Below are 21241 nucleotides of genomic sequence, written 5' to 3'. Positions count from 1 at the left end.
AAAAGTTTTCTACTCCTCAGTGCAACATGGGCATATCAGCATGTGGGTCCCTGAGAGAGATGAATATAGAGATGTTTGTGTTTTCTCCAGTTGTACACTTTGTATTTTAAAAGCAAACTTTCCAGTATGTTCAGCAAATGGAAATCTCATTTATAGGCAAAATATTATATGCTTCACTAAGGCTTGGTGGGAGGCACAGCCTGGCACCAAACTAAATATACTCACCCACGCTATAGTCTGTCAGACTGAAGTTGCAGAACCCACAGTCTCATTGCACCCACACTTTTGGAGGCTCTGCCTCTGATGGTGTAAGCGCGGTTGGAAAAGTTCTGAAATAACTGCTGCAATAGTATGATGATGTAGTACTAGTGTATATTGTAACTTATTTATCTAGGACATGTACACTAAGAATTGTTTCATTTGTACAACTTTTACATGTATTATATTCAAATACCCTTTTTGTACATGTATATAATATGTTATACATCACTGTTGCATATGTGAGAATATTCATAATTATAAAAACATACTCTGGTTCACTTACACATAAGTAGGTTTACCTGAACTACAATGCTGACAATGCATATTGCTGCTTTATGCAGACACCATTGTTCAGTCCTCCATTGATGGCCTAAAATATTACCCTGTTGTAATCACTATGCTCTCTAATGAATGGTTGGTATAGCAAATGCATAAGTAGCAACTTCAGCATCCTTACTATATAAAGATGATTAACTGTAGATGAATTTGTTTACACTGGTATGACTTCTTAAAAGTTACAATAGTGTCAGACAAGATATATTGTCAGTTTGCAATAACTAATATCCTGAAGAACTAGAGGGGGTGGTCCTAGCATAGTATGCGCTGGAGGACAAAGGAAAAAGTGACAAAACAAACTAGACAGTTTAGAAAATTGATAGTTTTCACTTTCTGCCAAGTGACATCGATGTAAAAGAATGTCTCTTTTTCTCCCCCTCCCCCCCCCGCCCCCATCCTTTCGGGCTGTACACTTTCCTAGGCTGTAAGATTTTTACTTATTTGAGTCTTTCAGATACTTTTGTCCATGGGCATACAGAGTCCATTCAGTTAGATTTCTGTTTGGTTTGGATCACTGTGGTGGCTTTACATTCTGGAGAGAAGTACTATAGTATTCTTAAATGGGTATTTAATGACCGAAATCTCTGTACAGGCATCGGTCTAGTAACCAATGCAAAATTGTTCTGTTTGGGATTCTTTCTCATTAGCTAGGCAAGTCTACAAGGAAGACTTTGCACAAATTAAAGGGCATCCAGCAAGTTATATCAGGTGACTGCACCTGAAAGATCCTTTCCTTATAGCTATCACCTATGGCATTAGTCTAACAAAGTTCTTACCAAAATGCATTCTCTGTATTCGTATGCACACACTCATCAGAACACTGGAAACAAAAGATAATTCTAGCCATGAGTCAAATAGGGTTAGAGTTTTTCTTCTGATTTGTCAATAAATGTAGCTTGTAGCCCAATTAATATCTTAATACATTGTTAAGAGTTGATTGTAGGATAAAATCCATCAGCTTTATAATTTCTTTAGAGTTGCAAAGTCGCACTGCCTAACACATAGTTGCAATTAAATGAATCCTGTGTGTTCTCCCTTTTCCTTCCTGTCTCTTATAATAGGGGAGGTATTTCCATGTAGAAGTAGTGCAGAACTGCATAGGCACAATAGCTCGAGAAATATTTCCAGAGCAGTGAAATGGCTGTGTGTGAAATGTAAAACTTCTAGCTGACATATGCCCTGGAAAATTCCACAGGTTCTGCCAATTTTCCAGCTTTGGCACATGAGCTGGAATATATTTATGGGAAAGGCAAGCCATCCTAACCTACTAACGACCAACTCCTTTAGGTATTGTGACGTTGGCATGTTGTCCACATCTTGGCCATGGTAACAAAAGAATCATTTCAAAATATAAGCAAACATTGCCCTCAGAGGCCAGTAAGAGAATAGCATTATTTAATCAGGACAGTCTTACTCTTGTCTTTCTCTGCCTCTTTCTGGTTATTTTACTTGGTGCATGTATCTTGCCAAAACGCCACAAATTTTCCCTAGTCATGTAGCAGGTTATGGCAGCCTGTACAATTGCTACTCCCCATTTTGAATTTCACTCCATTTCCATGGTGGAGTGCGGTGTGTTATCTCCTGTCTTAAGATATTTTGCACCTTAGTTTGTGGTATTAAACACTGACTGCAGTGAAGCTGTGTTCTTTGGGTTATAGTCATCCAAGTGTGGAAGACCTCTGCCCAGCCCAACACCACTGAAGCACTGCTGTAACTATCCGGTGGGGAGATATGAGAACTGAGATACTATAGAGGGCCTTGTGCACATCAGAAGGGCTATATACTGCCTCTGAAAAGGGCTGTTTTGGTGGTGATAGGCAGAGTAGAGAGGCGACTGGAGGGAATGGGAACAGTTGCAACAGATAAACTGGAAAAGTGGCTGGGGAGGAGCTGCGTTAATGTGTCCATGGCTTGCCTTCATGATGGAGGTGGGGGTGTAAATTCTATACTCCCCCTCTACCCCTTTGTTCTTGTGTAGTTCCCCACAAACATCTTGGGCTTTACATGAGGGGTGGATTTCATTCTTTGTGGGGGCAGAGGTTTGGGGTAGGTTTTACATTTTATATGGGCAGCAAAATTAACACACAATAAATGCATTTGTTTTCTTATAGTTTCTGGCAAGAAAACCCATTCAGCAGAAAAACATCTGGTGTTGGAGGGATGTTAAGAAAAGCAAAACCAAGGTCATTAAAAAATTACTTCTAGAAATAAAGTCAAAAGATTTGAAGTCCTGGTTAACTTCTAACATTTCAGAAGTTAGGTGTATTCTTGGTGCTGACTTGCTCGGGAGTCCCCACACCACAGTAAAACTAGTCTCCCTTTTCAAAAGTTGTGCAGGTAAGCACAATCCTTACTTGGAAAGCAGATTGGTAAACATGGAAGACTGCAGGTTTACACGGTACATCCAATGGTTTCTGTCTTTACTCTTTTTCTCCCTTTCCTTTTCAATTGCACATGGAGAGAATAGGTAAGGACCTCTTACTCTGAGGAATTTGTGTCAGTTCTTCTGTTTGGTTTATCACTGATCCACTGCCAAATAATTAAAGGTTAGTTCTTGCCAAGCTTGTTTCCCCCCCTCATGCATACCTGTTTAGTGCATAGGGAGGAAATGATGATGTATAAATAATTCTTGTCTGTATAATCTTATTTTGATTTTTACAATGCATGTATAGAACTTGAAGTGCATGTAAAAATCAGATTTCCAACTGGCCACATTAGCAATCCTAGTCAATCCCTCATCACTTGAGTACCATGCTTTCCGACAAGGCTTGTGAAAATAGGTGGGACTTTCCCTGTAGCCTGAATATCACCAAACTCCGGATTCTTTCAGAGCAGAATGAAGGCCCTTCACTGAGAATGTCCTGCCTCTAATCCCCTCACCTTAAATTTACAAGCTGTTACCATCAACAATTTGCAACTTCCTCAGTATTGCACAAGGTGAAGGACAGTTTCTGTAGTAGTCAGAAAGCAAACAATGGGAAGGGCTTTATAGATTTAGGTCAACACCTTGAATTGCACCTGGAATGGACTGAAGCAAGTGGTCAGGTATAATATGCTGCCTGTGGAAAACTCGAATCAGGCAGCTGCATTCTATAGTAACTGGTTTCCAAGTAGCCTTGAAGTATAACCTCAGCTAGTGACTGGAGGTAATTAATGTAATGCATGGGTCGCTGTGGTGGTCAGAATCCAAAAGAAACAGTTGTAACTTAATAGCCAAGTTTAGGTGGGTTTGAGGGGTAGGGAATGAATGAGAAGTTGAGTTGTCCACTTCTAGGTGTCATCTCTATTTCAGGACTTTATGTGCCTTGGATAATCTCTTCTCGCATGAATCTTTCTAACCGCTATCCTACTGTTATCTGGCTTGTCTCATCCAACCCCCCCCCACCCCCCTGAGTGTGGAATGTTGGTTCAAACATACAATCCTGGCACCGACAATTATGGGGGGGAGAGGTCAGGTACACCTCTGTATTACTCTGCCAATAAGACTTAATCCAGAATCTCATTTCCTTACTGAGCAAGTGGGTTTTGTTGTAGGCAACTCACAGCTCCCAGAACGTTGACAATGCTGCTTTGGTACTCCGGTCATAGTCAGCCCCAAGTCCAGCACAACAAACTTGTGATTCACACTATGGTTACCTGCAAGGCATCAGATAATATTAATGTTAGGAAAATAGAATTTGGGCTTATAAATCACTAAGTGCTATTGAAAATTTTACCCTTCTTTCCAAAGAGCAGTTCTGATATCTGCTTGGGATGGTGGTATGTGTGTTACTTTTTATATAGGAAAAGAAACCCATATTCTGTGGACTTTCATTTACAGACCACCTTCTTCATTACCTCTATCTGCAGGTGATACATACCTAAGAGCCTACATATATGCAGCATGGTGGTTTATCGTGTTAAAGTAGGATATGTGTAAGGACAGTTTGGAGTTTTTCTGGTCTACTGTAGCACTTTTTAACATTCCGTTGTCTTTCCTTACTTTGCCTTTTGTATTTCAGACAGCCTATTTAAGACATGGGAGATTTCTACTGTCCTTTTTTAACTCTTAATCTGATCCTCTGTCAACAGAAGAGTGACCTACCTTGTGGTGTGATAATGCTGGGTGTATTTGCCTTGCATCTATACAGCCAGATTGGTTTAGTGAAGCCCACTTAATCAGCTGATAAGAATCAACCTTTTCAGAATGTAACTTCACTGCTCATCAGTCTTGTTAGGCTTTGCGTTTGTGGGGTATGACTTATCCAAACACAACAGTTCTTGCATGTGTTTTGGGAGAAAGGTTAGAAACCTTGTTAATGAATGAAACTCGTTATTTTTAGACTTGTTTGTTTGCCAGGTTTGATATAACACTTTCACTGTCAGTTGGAAATGTGCTTCAGCATTACTGTATGATAGGTATGGGAAACTGGAATGCTTGACCCAAGAATACAGGGCAACAAGGCTGCACACTATTCATAGGTATTCTCTAATTGCCCCTCCCCCAGGTTTAAGTGCATTTTTCAATGTGAGGAAGTACTAAGCCTTTAAATACGGGCAGATCATCCATGGGAGCACATGAGATTCTGCCCTCCTGCCTTCCTTATAAGATTTGTTGGTAACTAGAAAACTGAGGCTTGGCTAGTCTGTTTTTGATACTGCTAGTGAGGTGGCTTTAAAATTGATTAGCTGATCAGCGAGCCCTTTTGTAAATTAATGGACTACAATGTCATTGAATAATCTTGGGGGGAAAGGAGGGGAGAGAGAGAGAGAGAGTGTGAGAGTGTGTGTGAGAGAGAGAGAGAGAGAGAGAGAACAAACTCTTGCTTGCATGCCAATGGAGAGGAATGTAGTATTCTCCCTGAGGCCTCTCTTCCCATTGCAGATCTATGCAGCTCATACTACTCTTCGGGACGTGCTTTGTGGTCACGATCATGTGGGGGATTTTTCTTCAAAGCTCACAAAAGCTGTTCCTTTATCCTTTCCCTGCAATTGTACAGGCAGTGGTGGCACCCTTATAGTTAGGCTCCGGAGTTGCAATCAATACCTCCTCATCAGCTCCTCATTGCTCTTTTCTTCACTTTTTGTCAAGGAAACAGGAGCCAGCACACACCCTTCCTGAATCACCATTGCCTGTACATTGTAGCTCCCTGAGTGCCTCATTGTTGCCTTTCCTTCCGATTCTTCTTGTCCCCTGGCACTAGTGGCACAAGGTTGTTTGGTGTAATGTTCCATTTTTCTCTTTCCTTGGAAATGCCTGTGCTTTGGTGCATCTTCGCAGCACTGTGACAGGGATTGAAAGTCCCTTGTTAGCATCATATGTGAGCAGATGCTCCTTCATACAGGAGGTTTCAGCCTGTAACACCCAACAACCCCTATTCTCCCAGAACTGTTTATAATTAATCCCTCTTTATCAACCCATGAAGCATTTTTGGCCCAATTGAGCAAAACTACATCAGGCATAAAATACCAATCGCACCGTGGTGCCCAATCTAAGAACTTGAGAATTTAAGCACGAAGTTGGCCCTGTTGATGTAGTTGAAACTGTCTTGTTAACCAGCAGTTTTGCTCCTAGAAGTAATGGTTTATAATGAAAATACAGGGTGGCTAAATGGTTTAAACTGTTTATTTTTGTTTGCAGATGTTCTCAAACAATGACGAAGCTGTGATCAACAAAAAACTTCCGAAAGAACTGCTGCTTCGGTAAGCTGCCTTCCAATTTGTGAAATTGGGGAATTTCTGTGTATCTGTTTACAAGCAATAGCTAATTTAGCTGGTTCATTCATAAATTATGAGCTTGGATTGTGTCAATTATAAAGCCATAAACAAACACTACGCTGATCAAAGGCCTGCATTAGCAACAGTTTATGCTAAATATTTTGCTGTTGCTTTTTATGTCTTTGTGAAGTGTTAAATGAATTTGCTGGTCCTCTGTTTTCATAGATGAAAAAGGTATAGGTCTAAAAGGCCTTTAATGAAAATAAGTGCTAGGTATCGGCTAATATCTATACAGTCTAAAATAGGACACTCTGCCTGTATTCTTTTTGTTAATGTGAAATGTTTCACCTGGAAAAACCCCACACAACCCCTTTCTCCCAAAGACTTAAAATGTGAGAAACTATTGGAAGATGGCCAAGTTCCCACTTGCACACATTTAGTTGCAGCTGCTGTAAAAAGGAGCTGAGGGCTCAGCATCTCACGGGATGGGACTCCTGTCATGGTATTGTGGAATCTAGCTTGTGTGAGTATCTCCGTCTATTTCTTACGCTGTGAGTGTTACCTTCACGTTCACTACTGAAGTGAAACAACATGGAGCAACATAAGTGGCAGCTATTTTTCCAATCTGGAAACAAAAAAATTCTCCATTTTTCCATCTCTTGTTTTGCTCAGACTAGACCAGAGGTGGGCAAACTATGGCCTGCGGGCCACATCCGGCCCGCTGGACTGTCCTGCCCGGCTCTTGGATGGGTCGGGATTCTGAGGGGGGCAGTCAGGGCGGGAAGGGGCAGATAGGGCGCGGGGGGCCAGGCTGTTTGGGGAGGCACAGCCTTCCCTACCTGGCCCTCCGTATAGTTTCGCACCCCGATGTGGCCCTCGGGCCAAAAAGTTTGCCCACCCCTAGACTAGAGCATAGCTTGTACAGAACAGTAGCTGGCAGTCTGTGCTGAGGATCTGAATTATTAAAATGAGCAAACTTCTTGAAATGCGTGTAAGTATTGCTCAGTGATAGTCAAGATTTAATGATAGTAAAAAGTCTTTGGAGGTGAGCCCTGGTCTCTGAAAAAAGCACTAGTCTGTTTCAAATAAGATGAATAAAGATTGTCTGATACTCTGTAGTGTTTGTTACTTCTCACACTACCCCATTAGTTGGAGCCATAGATGTTGGGGAAAGCCTTCAAAAACACCTACGTGATTTTAATGAAAATCATTGGGACTTGGGCTCTTAAGTCACTTAGTCGTTCTGGAAAAATTTACTTATATCATCCTTGTCATTGTAGCGTCTGAACATGTAATTCACTAATCTTCCTTGAAGGGTAATGTCTGGTTATTTACTGGCCACAGATTGGGGTGCACCCACCACTCAAAGCACCAACGTTGAATCTTGCTCTGGTCGTTTGAGTTTTCATCAGGTGGCTTCTACACTTTTTCCAGAACCATCTCCACAGGCATCTCAAACCTTCCTAATACGGGAGTAAATCTTGAACTGAAATAACTGGTTATTCTATAAAATGTTTAGTTCACAACTGACCCCTTCTATTCTCCTTGCTGTTGTGGATATTTGTTTTTGAATCTGCAGTGTATGTACTTAGCAAATGACAGTCCCTGTCCTAAATAACTGATGGTATAAAAGACAAGCCAGCGTAGGTGGATGAGATAAGCTGGAAGATGAGGAGGCTGGGGTAACAGATATAGGATGTCTTAGCACAGACTAGCTGTGTGTACAGTCCTGAGCCAGTTACCATGTGTAAGTGCGGCATGGGAGTGAGTGTGGACGAATGGGTGATCGAATGGCATCACTGGTATAGCAAAGGCAGGAATCGACCCTCACAATAAGATAACTGGATGTATAGGTAGGTTTGGGTCCAGATTGCAAAGAGTTTTGATAAGGCAAGAATTTTGTGTCTGATGCAGCAGAAGAAGAGGTTCCAGTGGAGGAAGTTAGAAGGGACGACGCAGTTGGTGACAAGCTAGAAAGACGTTAGTAGCATAATTTGAATGGACTTGAGGGGGGAAAGGTTGCAGGCATCAAGGCCAGAAGGGAGTAGATGATTAGAGCTTGGATGAGATTTCTGGCACTGTGATCAGAATGGAAAGGTCTCAGAGGGGTCAATAGGCCTTTTCTGAATCTAGGGAAGTGGTTGCAACTGGAAGTTAAGGACTAGAAGTTTATCCTAGATGTTAGGAGGAAGAGCTTTTTCTCTCTATGGTCATGTCTACTAGGGTATTTTGCACTCTCAAAAAACTCACACTTGTGTTAGTCAATGGAAGCAATAGTGCAGACAAAGATCCCAGGGCTGGATGCAATTTTAGTATGGGAAGGTTACTAGTAATTCATCCCTTGATATCACTTTTCCTTGGTAAAGTTCATAAGTAAGGGTTGGAGTGCTGGAATCCACCATTTGAATTCTGTGAAAATTAATTAGTGCAGTTTGACAGTGCAGCCTTTGAAAGAGACTTGGATGCATTTATCTAGGGGGATCTCCTGTAAATGAATGTCAGTGTCTACAAGACAAAGACGCGTGTGTGTAAGCAACACTGCTGGATAATTTCTTGTTCCCCAGTTCCGTCATTCTGAGGATGGTATTGACGTCTCATGTATGTGGTTGTGAAGTGAAAAACTGTACTTAAGCCCATTCGGTTGTGGGAGGGTGCAAAATGGGCAGACAATAGGCCTTGTCACCCACACAATGTAGAAATCTGTGTGACTTCATTATCATTCTCTCATCCTACCTAGCTGCTGAGGTTTTTGGTGAAGACCTATAGTACTTTACATCTTCAAATGGTCTTTATCTAAACACTTTTGTAAATACATAGGAATGGAATCATTGCCCTTTCTACAGATATGGAAATGGAGGCACAGATTATAAGTAATTTAAGTGTTCCAGATTGGAAATAAGGCGTAATTTTTGACAGTGAGTAATTAACCATTCGAACAATTTACCAAGGTCAATTTTTAAAACGAGATTGGATGTTTTTCTAAAAGACGTGCTCTAAGAACTATTTTGAGGATGTTCTGAGGCGTGTTACACAGGAGGTCAGACTAGATAATCACAATGGTCTCTTCTGGGTTTGGAGTCTGTGATTTCCATCCCCCTGCTCAATCCAAAAAGCTGTGCTTGATTTGAATTTATATGGGAGCAAATCTGCTAAATGCTTATCTCTTTTGAATCCTGAGCAGGAGATTTTAAACCAGTGACTAAGCAGTTCTGCTGTGGCTACATGGCCCACAATATTGTTGGAAATAGTGACTTGATTCTTGCATTCTGTGAGTGTATCCCTCTTAAGAGAAGCCAGTTGTACAGTGTAATTATCAATCTGTATGATCTTGCTGTTGAAATCTCCATTCAAATTCCAGGGTTTGCCCCAAATATTTTTGTATTATGGTAGTGCCTAGGGATTTCAGTGTGCAAATATAGAATAAGAGCGCTGTCCTGAAGAGTTTACAATCTAAATAGACAAGACAGACAAAGGTTTGCGGGGGGAGGGATGTAACATACAAACAGGTGAACACTATGAAGTTTCACAAAAGCCATGTTAGTTCCATGATTTTGTTGTTGTTTTTTAATTTTGCAGGGTGGAGCTTTGTTGGGAGAGGATTATTTCAAGAGACAAGGAAGCTAGAGGTCACATTAAAGGGGAGTAGAAAATAAGGGGTACGTGGAAGACGGGATGTGAGGCTGGAATAAAGCGACTGTAAGGGAAGGGGCAGGAAAGACTGGAGTCGAACAGCCAATCAGCAAAAAAGGAAGAATGTCCACAACAAAAGCGATTTTAAAAAGTACACCCCCCTCTCCCCCGGCCTTCTGATGATATCAGAGTCTGCATGTCCCTGCTTCAGCTGCTACTCTCTGCTTCTGCCCATCTGAGTCTCTGGCTGGCTCCTCCTAGCAGTGTTTGCTCCCAAGTGTCTATGGCTGGAGTAAGGGGTGGAATGGCGTGGACCCTGCTGCACCAAAAGTTTCTGCACAGATCTGAGTCCAGGGAGCATTAGGGTTGAGGTACTCAGGCTGGGTCTCTGCTCCTCCCTTCTCTCTCTCTCTCTCTTCCCCTCTGCCCCCCCATTATTGCTGTACCTGCTTCAGCTGCTTCTCTCTGCGACTGCCAGATGAGTTTCTAGGGGCTTACACCTTTAAAAAAAATGTACATTTCTAAAAGAGCCAAACCATCCAAAGGTGGAATTCAGTTTATCGCCTTCTCATTCCCGCAGAGCCACCAACTTCTATTTGGACAATGTCTAGCTCCTGGGTTTGTGTAGCAATGAATTTAGATGCACCCTCCCTGAGACAGGCCAACAGCTGGCTTATTGACTCTGAAAGGTGAATTCATGTTTCATTTTTGGCACTAGTTGTGGTTAATTTAGACATCTGTTTTGCCAAAATAGCTGCATGCCAGTAGTTTCTGTACTATCTAACATGATGGCATCGATAGTCCGTTGAGAAAGGGCATTCATATGTTAAAGCAAGCTGCCAATTGACTTTGAATGTAGGCCAACCTCCATCGGAAAGTCTGAAAGAGTTTTTTTCCCTAGAGAAATGGTGGTATCTACTAGTTTCCTAAGGAATGTTTACTCCTCAAATACACATTTCTCTGGCCTGGTCTCCCTGGCCCTAAGGAGTTTGCCTTTTCCAAATTGGTTCCCAATAAGGTCACTCAGCTTTAAAATCCTCCCCTCTCATGGTTTGATCGCCTTCTGTTCAGTCCCCGCTCTGCTGCCCCATAATCTCCTGCCTTGCCTCAGCACACAGTGCAGTGGCTTTGCATCTACCTCCATATTGATTTCTCCTTCGCTGGCTTTAATTCTGCTCCAAATGAGTGAAGAACAGAACACAATTGAATGGCTCACCAATGAGAGGCGCAGCAAACTCTAGTCTGTGCCTACTTGGTCAGGCCATAGGAACCAATTTAATTAGAAGGGAACAAAGCTTGACTGTTTCCCTGAAGCTGGGAATGGGCGACAGGGGATGGGTCATGATGATTACCTGTTCTGTTCATTCCCTCTGGGGCACCTGGCATTGGCCACTGTTAGAAGACAGGACACTGGCCTAGATGCACCGTTGGTCTGACCTAATATGACTGTTCTTATGATTTGCATAGCATTTCACTGGGTTGAAAGTCAAGGTGATAAATCGGATGGCTGTCTTTTGACAGCTGCATATCTTTAAAGGCCTCATCCAGCTCACCTTGAAGTCAAAGGCAAAACTCTCAGTGGTGTCAGAGGAAATGGTGGTGGTGATTGAAGCGAGTAAGGAATCTCTTAGAAAATCCTGACTGGATTTGAAGAAGTTGGAACGATAGAAATGTGCTGGACATTTCTTCATAGAATATATTGTGGCTACTTGCCTTGCTGTAGACTGTGCTAATACCTCCGGAGAGGGCAGTATCCTGCCCTTTCACAAAGCTTCTCTGAACCCCTCGGTCCTACTGTTATTGAAGAATGGTCATAATTTGTTGCTTTCCAATGGAATGACTTAATCTCTGTCATAACAAACGGATTTGACTCTGGTTGATGCTGATAATATTTAGATAAGTATCTGCCTCTCCCCTCCAATGACTGTTTGAACAGAAGTTAAACAACATATATTATATTCTTGCTGCCACTCCTCTGTGAGGAGGAAAAAGGCCAAGTGCCACAACATAGCAGTCAAATGTCAGCAGATGTATTTAATCAAAATAAATATGCTGTGTAGAACTTAAAAACAAAATGAGTAATTTCATGATTGTTTGAAATTATAGCTGATTTTTTCCTCATCCAATAAGGCAAAACTAGAGTCTTCATGCAGATATACTATTAAATAACCTGCTAATTTTTTTTACCAGCTTCTCAAAGTTTGATTCCGAGTGATAGCTATCTTTATTAGCCTGCTAAATAACAATGTAGAGCCGTACAGTGAACTAGAAGGATGTTTTGTGCAACATTTTCATGCTCTGAGGCATAGCCTCCAGAATAATTTGGAACAACTCCAAGAGGTGGCTCTTTTTAATAAATGAATGTTGCTATATGTAGGATTTAGGAGGGACTAGATAGGTCTCTTCCAAACTTCTGAAAGCACAGAATGCTGCCCTGTTGTACATTCTCATTTTAAACCAGTCATGGGATATTAACAAGAAATGTTTGTTACGTTTTAAGTAGGGTTGGATTATCTGTGCTTGGGTTTTTGTGTTCTGTTTCTACTGTGCAGACTACATAATTCAGACCAGGGTGAGGAGAAGCCCAATATTTAATTATGACCCATACTGTGTGTGTATTGAAGGAGGAACCCTGTTTCATCATTGCCTAGCCATGCAGGGCAACCTGTTTTTCCCCTCTAGCAGTTTCTCTGAGAAGAAAAGCCTGTCCTTAGTTTTCCAAAGTAACTCCAACGTCAGGTCATTCAGCCTATAGGACATTCGGTGTGCTCCTGTGTTCTCTCCAGCAATTGTGAGGTGCTATAGGTTGGAGCCAAGTTGTGAAACAGCCAAAGTGCAGAGCAGTGACTGTTGCTGAAACAGTATTTTTTTCATAGTCTGATTCTGCTGAGTCATTGTTTGGGATCAGTGAGAAAAGACTAGGGAGAAAGTAGTGCAGACAGCATTTAGAAGGGTCTTTTTTGCTTTAAAAAAAAAAAGTAATTTGATTAGCTATTTAAGAGCATGATTTTAAATTCATTGTTTGTCTTCCATGAGCCTAGTCATTGTCAGGCAACCACTCCCAAGCAACCAGTCCTAGCTAGGGCAGTCAAAAACCCTACAAGAAGAGTGCGGGGAAGGCTATTGAGGGAGGCGTGGCAGGAGAAATGAAAAGTAAGAACCCTGTAATCTAAGCATATTGGACCATATAGAGATGGACTTTTAGGATCAGGAAAACTTTTCATGTGCTTTTGTGTTTACTCTGACCTCAAGAGGTGTATCCTCAAGGGCAAAAGGGGCAATTGTCAGCCATATTAGCATCCTTTATACCTTGGGGGGGTGAGGGGGGGGAGAGGGACAGAGAGTGAGTTTGACAGCTACCCAGCAGGCTTGTTACTGGAATATTTATTAATGGCTTGGAATTTCTATGGAGGAGGAAGAATTATTTGTGGAAAGTGAGCTTGCCTGATGACTTAGCTGCAGTTGTGTTCCTGTAGATATAGATACTTGTGTGTCATGTAACAAGAATCCAGAGAGACAATAAGCGTATTTTCCTCGCTTCCAACGTGCCAGTAGCCTTCACATGAGGGCTGATACATTGGCTGATGTCATACTTAATTTGAGGGAAGATATTTGTATGCTGAGGATTTATTCAAAGTTTTCAAACAAGGTGTTGGATTCCTTTCTGAAAACCCAGTATTGGAGCCAGAGCTGTGTGTAATAATGAAATGCATTTTAGGACCAGAAAATGAGGTTGAAAAAAGCGGTCAGACTTCCAGTATGTCTGTGTGGATCCTACAGCAGGTGTGCATGTGCCCTGTGCACGTGAGATTGAAATTTTCTGATTAGCAGAGTTCATTACCCTGCATCACTTCATACTTCTGTGTGCAGGCATAAAGGATAAAGTGGTTCCCTCTGTCTGTGGCAGTGAGATAAAACTTAAGTGTCAGATCTGCTACTTTTCTTTTGAGCTTCAAACTCCTCTTCTAGACAAGTTTTGTCATAACCAGTCCTCCTTCACCCCCCTTATTTTTGGTTACTACTTTAATTTGGACCTTCCTAAAACAGCGCAGAAAGTGGTCTAAAATTTTCATCTAGACCAGTCAGTCAACCTACCTTTCTTCTTCCCAAAACTATGCTCTGTGCTGGGAGATGAGAAATTGCACACCATAAAAGATAGGAATTATTTCGGTGAAATTCTCTGGCCTGTTACACAGGAGCTCAGACTAGATGATAACAATGGTCCCTTGGAATCTATGAATCTATATGGAAAGGACCAAACAGTTCAGACTGTCTATCTGCTTATAGCCTTAGCCAGATGTTTTAAAAGTCAAGCCATCTCTTCACAGAGAATATTGAAATGGATAACAGCATATCTCGCTGGCTGGTGAGCCTCTCACTCCACCAGGGCACAAGCGGTGTCCTCCATCTGCTTCAAGAATGTGCCTGTATCGAATCTGTAAGATGGCAATTCACTGACCTTTGTTAAACACCATGCCTTGGACTTGGCTGCCAGGTCAGATGCCAAGTTCAGAAGAGCAGTACTTCAGTCGCTGTTCAACGGATTCAGCTTGAACTCCTCATTCCCACTGTCCTGAGGAGATGTTGCTTGCCAGTCTCCCACAATGGAGTCCAAACTAACACTGAAAGGATGATTACGTACCCTGCAGTAACTGTGGTCCTTCGAGATGATATGGTCAATGTGGGTCCCACTGCCTTCTCTCCCTTCCGCTCTTAGAAATCCTCAGTTACATTGACCTTTTTTACTGCGAAGAAACTGACGGAAGGTTGCCTGTGCTCCCATCTTTTATGTCCTTGTATGGGAGCATGAGGCAGCCATGGGTGATGCACTGCCCCCAAGGGATCCACTATGCAAAAAAAAAATCTCATCTTGTGCACATGAGGCCCATGTGCTCCTATAGCGAAATCCACTCTGACATCTTGAAGAGTCAGTTACTGTAGAACAAGTAACTGTTCTTTTCCCGCCCTACTGTGGACTGGCTGCCAAAAGCGTATTTGCAGTGGTGTTGTAGTGTTGGTCCCAGGATAGGAGAGACAAGGTGGATGAGATAATCTTTTATTGGACCAACTTCTGTTGGTGAAAGAGACAAGCTTTTGAGCTTCACCGAGCTGTTCCTCAGGTCTGGAGAAAGTAACCAGTGTCCAGGCTAAATACAAGGTGGGACAGATTGTTAAGCATAAGCAGCATTGAGGCATGATAGTGGTGGTCTTCCAACTCATTCGAAGCTATCTGGCTACACAACTGCCAATACACGTGGAAGAGCCTGTTTATATAAATGACTGTCCAGATCACTGCGCTCAGCAGTGTTTCCTCCATGCTGCGTGGAAATGATGCTGGTTTGCAGAAAACAGATGAATTATGGGATGTCAGAAGGGGAGTCATGGGAGTTTTAGATTGACCCCCAAGCCCCAGAATTCCAGGTGGCATTTCACAATGCATCGAGAAAAATCATAGAATATGTAAAATCCAGTGGCAGAACATTGCACCATGGGATATGTGCCCAGAATGCTGTGTGGTTATTTAAAAAAAAAAACCAAGCACAGAGCTTTGTGAATGCAGTGATTCACAAGGGAAGTAGCTTAAGCCAGCATAAACAAAGCTATGTGGAAGCACTCTTTTGCTGTAGATAGAGCAGCGGAAAATACACTGAAAAAACTTTCTCTAATAGACAAGGCCTTAACCACTTTGCTTATAAAACACTCAATGCTCTGCTGTAGGCTTCGTGGTGTTCTGTCCCACACATGGTGCGCTCCCCTCTCTCCAGTTGTCATCTGTAGGGGAAAGAGCTACCTAAGAGCCAGTGCAGAGTTGTTGAACACCAAAGGTCACAAGGTTAATGAAAACAAGGGCTTTCAATTCTATTTCCTCCAGCAAAGCTAAACAACCTGGCTAATGAGGGTGACCTTCAGCATGTTGACAAATGAAACCTCCAGCGAGGCGCATGTCTGTGAATTAATTTTTGTCTGTCTTTATGAGAAATATCCTATTTCCTTTCAAGGTAGTCAGCAGACATGCTTCCACTGATGACAATGTCAACGTTTTTCACTCTCTTTTGATAATGCTCTTTGCTGTAGCATATCACGTCATTCCGCCCTGCCAGTCTCCACTTCTGAAAAATTGCAACCCCCTGGCTTTGCTGCTTACAGATTACCCTGTGCAAATAATTGTACTATCTTTGAATACCAAGTATGCGCATTAATGTTCACAAACTGCTTTGTCTTGCTGGTTTGCTGGCAGCAGCAGCCTTGATAACCCCTCCTAATTCTTACATGGTCTAAAGTGGCATTTGTCAGCAGTACGTGTTTGTTCGTTATTTTAAGTGCCTCATTCCCCCAGCTTTATGCAGTTTATTCTCTGCATCTGTCCCAGGCTGTGGCTGCGTTACACAATTAATATAGAACAGTTTCAGCCCAGGGATCTTGCCAGGCTTCTAAATCATGCAAGGAAAAACAAACTACCCAGCAATATTTTCCAAACTCCAAGTGTTTCCCAAGCCCCCTTCTCCTCAGTTAGCCTGCCTGTCTTCCCATCTCTTACACCTAGACGAGTGGGTCTCAACCTGCGGCCCAATCAGCACGCAGCTGTGTCCCATGTGACATCCTCAGGGCCATACAGATAGTATTGGATGCGGCCCACATAACATGTTGTGGGCTGCATATGGTTGAGAACCACTGCACTAGACTCTCTTGGGGATGGACGAACGGAGTCTTGCAGGATATTCTTAAAGGTCACTGTATCCAGGCTCTCTCAAACAAAGGAGGTAACTGAAGTCTAGAACAGGGGACACCTTACCAAGAACACCGTGCTGCCAGCCCCCTCCTACTTCTGCTAAAGGACTGTTCATTTGAGCGGTTCATGGTCCCAACTGTTGCAGTATCTGTGCCCACCAACCAGCAAACAGTGGGCAGAGAGGTTTGTCAATCATCCACTTTATATAAGGTACTACTCCACCGTTCCTATCAGTCCTTGCCTCTTCACTCCTCTCTAGCCGATTTGGAGAAAGATCAGAAGTTGGTGAGGCTTGGGAGTGAGAAGGAGTTTTCTAAAGTAAACTTATAGGGGTGAAGGAGGGAATAACTTGCTGGAGGGTTTCCAAATTCTTGTCCAACTTGTACAGCGCCCTCAGCTCTCGTCCCAGGTCCCTCCTAGTTCAAGTTTGGCAGCAATTATGGTAGCACCTTCCTGCTTTGTTGGGGCACCTAAAGACTCAATGCACCCCATCTACTGCCATACATGTCAGTGGACTATCTAGACAGCCTTAATTTCCTGGGTTAGCTTAATGCTCTGGAGCATTTGTTTGTGAAGCTCTCAGTCGTCTTTATGGCACTTTGAAACTGTTTGATGTGTATCGGTCATATTGTCTAACCATATTCCTCACTAGCAAAGCCTGCATAATAATCACAGCAGTTTTAAAATATTGCCTAGATATTTCCACAATAAAACTAATCCTGTTATGTAAAAGGAAAAAAATAAATTAATCAAATGTGTGCAAAAAATTCTGGGATTTTAATAGTTCAATTGACCCCCAAATCCCTGACAGCCACATACAGTAGAGAAAATCTGGGGGTGAGTAGAGTTAAATTAGTCACACATGTTTCTAACCTTATATTAACATTACTCCAGTAACAAAGGCACCTTGAATGAAAGTAAACTGAAAATACCTTGTCAATAGTTACCTGGAAAAAATAGCTTATCCCCTTAACCCTTGTATAAGGCAAATGTTAATAAGTTTCCTTCTTTCTAAAAACTCTTCAATTTTAAATATTAATACACACATTCCATTTATGCCTGAGTATGTATACAATCTTTTCTCTTCACTAAATACGTTCGTTCTATCTCTGCAGTAAACTATTGACCTAATGATTAAATTCAATTTTATAGTTGCCACCATAAGCATTTGCTGTTTAATGTCTTTTTGAGCTCTATTTTCCAAGCTCCAAATGTTTCCCAAACCATGCTTTTCCCCCTTCTCCACAGTTAGCCTGCCTGTCTTCCCATCTGTTACCCCTAGACCAGTGGTTCTCAACAGTGTTAATAAACACCTGATTTCCTCTGAGTTTAAGTGGATTTTGTACTTTATTTGTGTTTGCTTAAATGACTGGAGAGTAGAAGAACGGAGCCCAGTGAAAAATACAACAAAGTACGACAAACTGCTTCTAGGATTCTGATAAATAGGCCAATAAGTAGATGAACTTCTGCGCACCAAGCTGTTCGGAGTACTTGGGAGTGCCCTCATGCAAAGGAACGGCATTCCACGTAGGGGTGACCCAGCCAGCTCACTCCTGACAACACGTGCAGGGCCGGCTCCAGGCACCAGCCGACCAAGCACATGCTTGGGGCGGCACCTTAGAAGGGGCGGCCAGTGTTGGGGTGGCGGGGGCGCTTGCGGTGTTTTTGTTTTTTGGTTTGGCGGGGCGGTGCTTGAGGGTTTTTGTTTGTTTGTTTTGGCCAGGCAGCGCAGGGGGTGTTTCAGCGGCGCGGCACTGTGGTGGGGAAGAGAGCAGGTTCGGCGGCGCGGGGGTTTGGGTGGCCTGGCCCGGTGCTCCAGGGGTTTGGGCGGCCCGGCCCGGTGCTCGGAGGGGGCAGGGGTTTGGCCGGCCTGGCCTGGCGCAGCGCTCGGGGGCGGGGGAGGGAGTTTGGGCGGCCTGGCGCTGGGGGGGGGAGGGGTGTTACGGCGGGGTGACGCTCTTCTTTTTTGCCTGGGGTGGTAAAAAAGTTAGAGCCGGCCCTGCACATGTGACCTAGACAATTACACAGGCACACTAATTAACTCTGCTGACTTGATGCAAATTGCACTTACCTTCTATTTCAAAGCAAGATACTCCTTCCACCTCATCCTTGGGGCATGAGGACGACAGTGTTTTTAATCATTTCTCATATTGTAGTATTTAATTCTTAATTACCACAGGAAATTATATATAAATTCCTGAATTGGGACCAGATCCTCAGATTTTACTGAGGTGTTTAACTTGTTATGCACTCCACTGAGTGCCATTGGAGCTATGCAATTGTTAAGGAGAAAGGGGTTTTTCACTGGTAAACAAACAGATTTTGTACAACTGTTCTCTTGTGTTGAACTGTAATTGTTTATCCTGCTGTTTCCTTAACTAATTGAACATTTCTGACTGCTGAGCTACAAGGTAGCAGGAAGCATCTGTTTTGATAAACAATCGTTCAGTTTACTCTGTCAGCAAATACTACAAGGTACAAGATTAAATATTTCGTAGCAGTCCGATATCTGTGACTGCTTTCATTTGTTAACTGCTTGGTCTGCACTTTTATTTGCAGTCAAGCTTTCATCTGCATTACAAAGAAGTTTTCTATCTTCAAGCTTTTTTTAAGCTTTCCACTTTCTTTTTATTTTAGATGCAAATAACCAAAATACCTTTTATAAAGGTTTGTCTTTGTTTTCTTTACAGAATATTCTCTTTTCTGGATGTGGTCACTCTGTGTCGTTGTGCTCAGGTTTCCAGGGTAAGAATCTTTATGTATCACTTAAAATCTATCAGCACTATTTCTCTTATTCTGACTCAGACATTTTCAAATTGCCCTTTTATCTCAGATTGGGAAGAACATGCCAGCAAACTCTGTTCAAAGAATGTCTCAGCTATTTATACATATTCCTCTTTCTCCATAGTTAATCTAGTGATGCCAGGAGTTTCTGGTATTTACCACAGCAGTGAGTGGGTTTGAAAGTCTAGGTATATCCCTTTGGTGGCAGCTAAGGCCCTATTGAAGAAAAAAAACCCAGCTACATCAAAACCTTAAAAAAATGTTTTCTGAACAGTTTTTAGAAGGGCTGCTACGAACAGGGGGAAATGTGTTCAATTCATGTTAGCTAAATGATGTTTTTAAATGAGTTGTGCTGACATCTGGGCTTTTAATGCAGATGTACCATGTTCGTGAATTAAACTTTAACACAATGAAGAGAGTCCAATGAACAGTTATCCGTCTGCTCCAATGCAGCTGATGCAAATAGAGATGGAAGGAGACCTGAGCATTTCATTCAGTGTTTAACTAGTAAAGTAGTTTGTAACTTCCTGCAACTCGGCAAACATAGTGCAACTCGAGACTCCTTGAGGGGAAATGGGTGTGCAACTTCCACTAACGCAAGTGCCAATTCAACCGGAGCTACTAGACTTGTTTTATGGACTCTTGTCCAGAATTTCTGCTTTTTATCTTGCTGTCATCTAACAAGACACGTACCTTGTTCACAGAAAAATTACCATAATGAATCATATAAATGAATCAAGTTCTAAATGCTTATATAAAAATCTTTTGTCTATGGAGTCACAGTATATTGGAATTACCTTATTGGCTGATCCCAGTATCCGCTAACTCTGTAGGAGAAAGCTGAATAGTTTTGGGTCCACTGGCACATTTCTTTTCCATTTCATATTTTCCTGGGGGGGGGGGGTAATTAAATGAAAAACAGGACATAAAAGCAACATGACAATTGAGATTTTAAATGCATGGAAATCAGATAATTCCATTATGGTTCCATCACCTACTGTAAACTCTACCTCCTTGTTCATGCAACACGCAGTATTTCATCATACTGTAATGGTAACTTCAGTGCATGGCTTGTGCAATTGTGTGTTATAAATAGAATGATGGCAGAGTTACAGGTGCTATGAGAACATAACTTTATTTCATGACTCTTTATGTATTTAAAACTGCAATCCTAACATTACTTTAATGGACCTTTTTGCATTTAATAAACACAAGCTACAGGCCTCCAATTACTTGTTCTCACTCATAGGGTAAGTAATACATATTTTGAAAAGCCTGTCAATTTCTTCTTTTTAAAAAAAAATCACTTTTTAAAGTGAACAAAAGTAGTCGTGGTGCTACAGAAACGTTTTGCAAAGTGCATTTTATTAAGGAGGTGAAACTTTAACAATGGATTCTTCTTTGGAGGACTCTGTGTATTCCCGCTTGTGGAATATGGCATCCCTGCCATAGATCTGTGGAACTGCTTTATAAAACCTTGTCTTCAGGGGAAACAGGAGAGATCTCGTGCAAAGTGACATACTTGCCCTACTCTACGTAAGGGTGTGCGCGCCCCTCCCACCACCACCCCCACAACTGCCTCAGTTCTTCTGTAGCCTAGTGTAAACAGAACTTACCTTTGTGGCCTTGGCCTAGATTATGTTTCTTGTGGTTAGAGTAGCATAGAATAGTTTAGCATACACATCTTGTCCTTATCCTGGTATCCTTGGGCTCCCTTCATGTGGGCCATTTTGGGACACCAACCCTCATAAGGGCTTCAAGAAATGCACCTCCTGCTTGGCAGTCATACTAGAGACTGACTCC

At 42.2% G+C, this 21241-nt stretch overlaps 1 protein-coding gene across 3 annotated transcripts in view; it reads left to right on the top strand.

Moving 5' to 3' along the window:
- Positions 1–21241, top strand: part of FBXL20 (F-box and leucine rich repeat protein 20) — a 72235-nt gene that overhangs the window by 13907 nt on the left and 37087 nt on the right. For 2 of the 3 annotated variants that reach the window (XM_034755719.1, XM_034755718.1), the window contains exons 2-3: positions 6218–6279; positions 19345–19399. In XM_034755719.1, coding sequence (XP_034611610.1) covers positions 6218–6279; positions 19345–19399 — 117 coding nt within the window. Of the gene's footprint in view, positions 1–2708; positions 2781–6217; positions 6280–19344; positions 19400–21241 lie in introns of all 3 variants that reach the window. The other variant, XM_034755717.1, reaches the window with a different exon arrangement.

Source organism: Trachemys scripta, chromosome 23 (genome assembly GCF_013100865.1).
Source record: "Trachemys scripta elegans isolate TJP31775 chromosome 23, CAS_Tse_1.0, whole genome shotgun sequence".
NCBI classification, from domain to species: domain Eukaryota; kingdom Metazoa; phylum Chordata; order Testudines; family Emydidae; genus Trachemys; species Trachemys scripta.
This window is presented reverse-complemented; position numbering and strand designations above follow the sequence as displayed.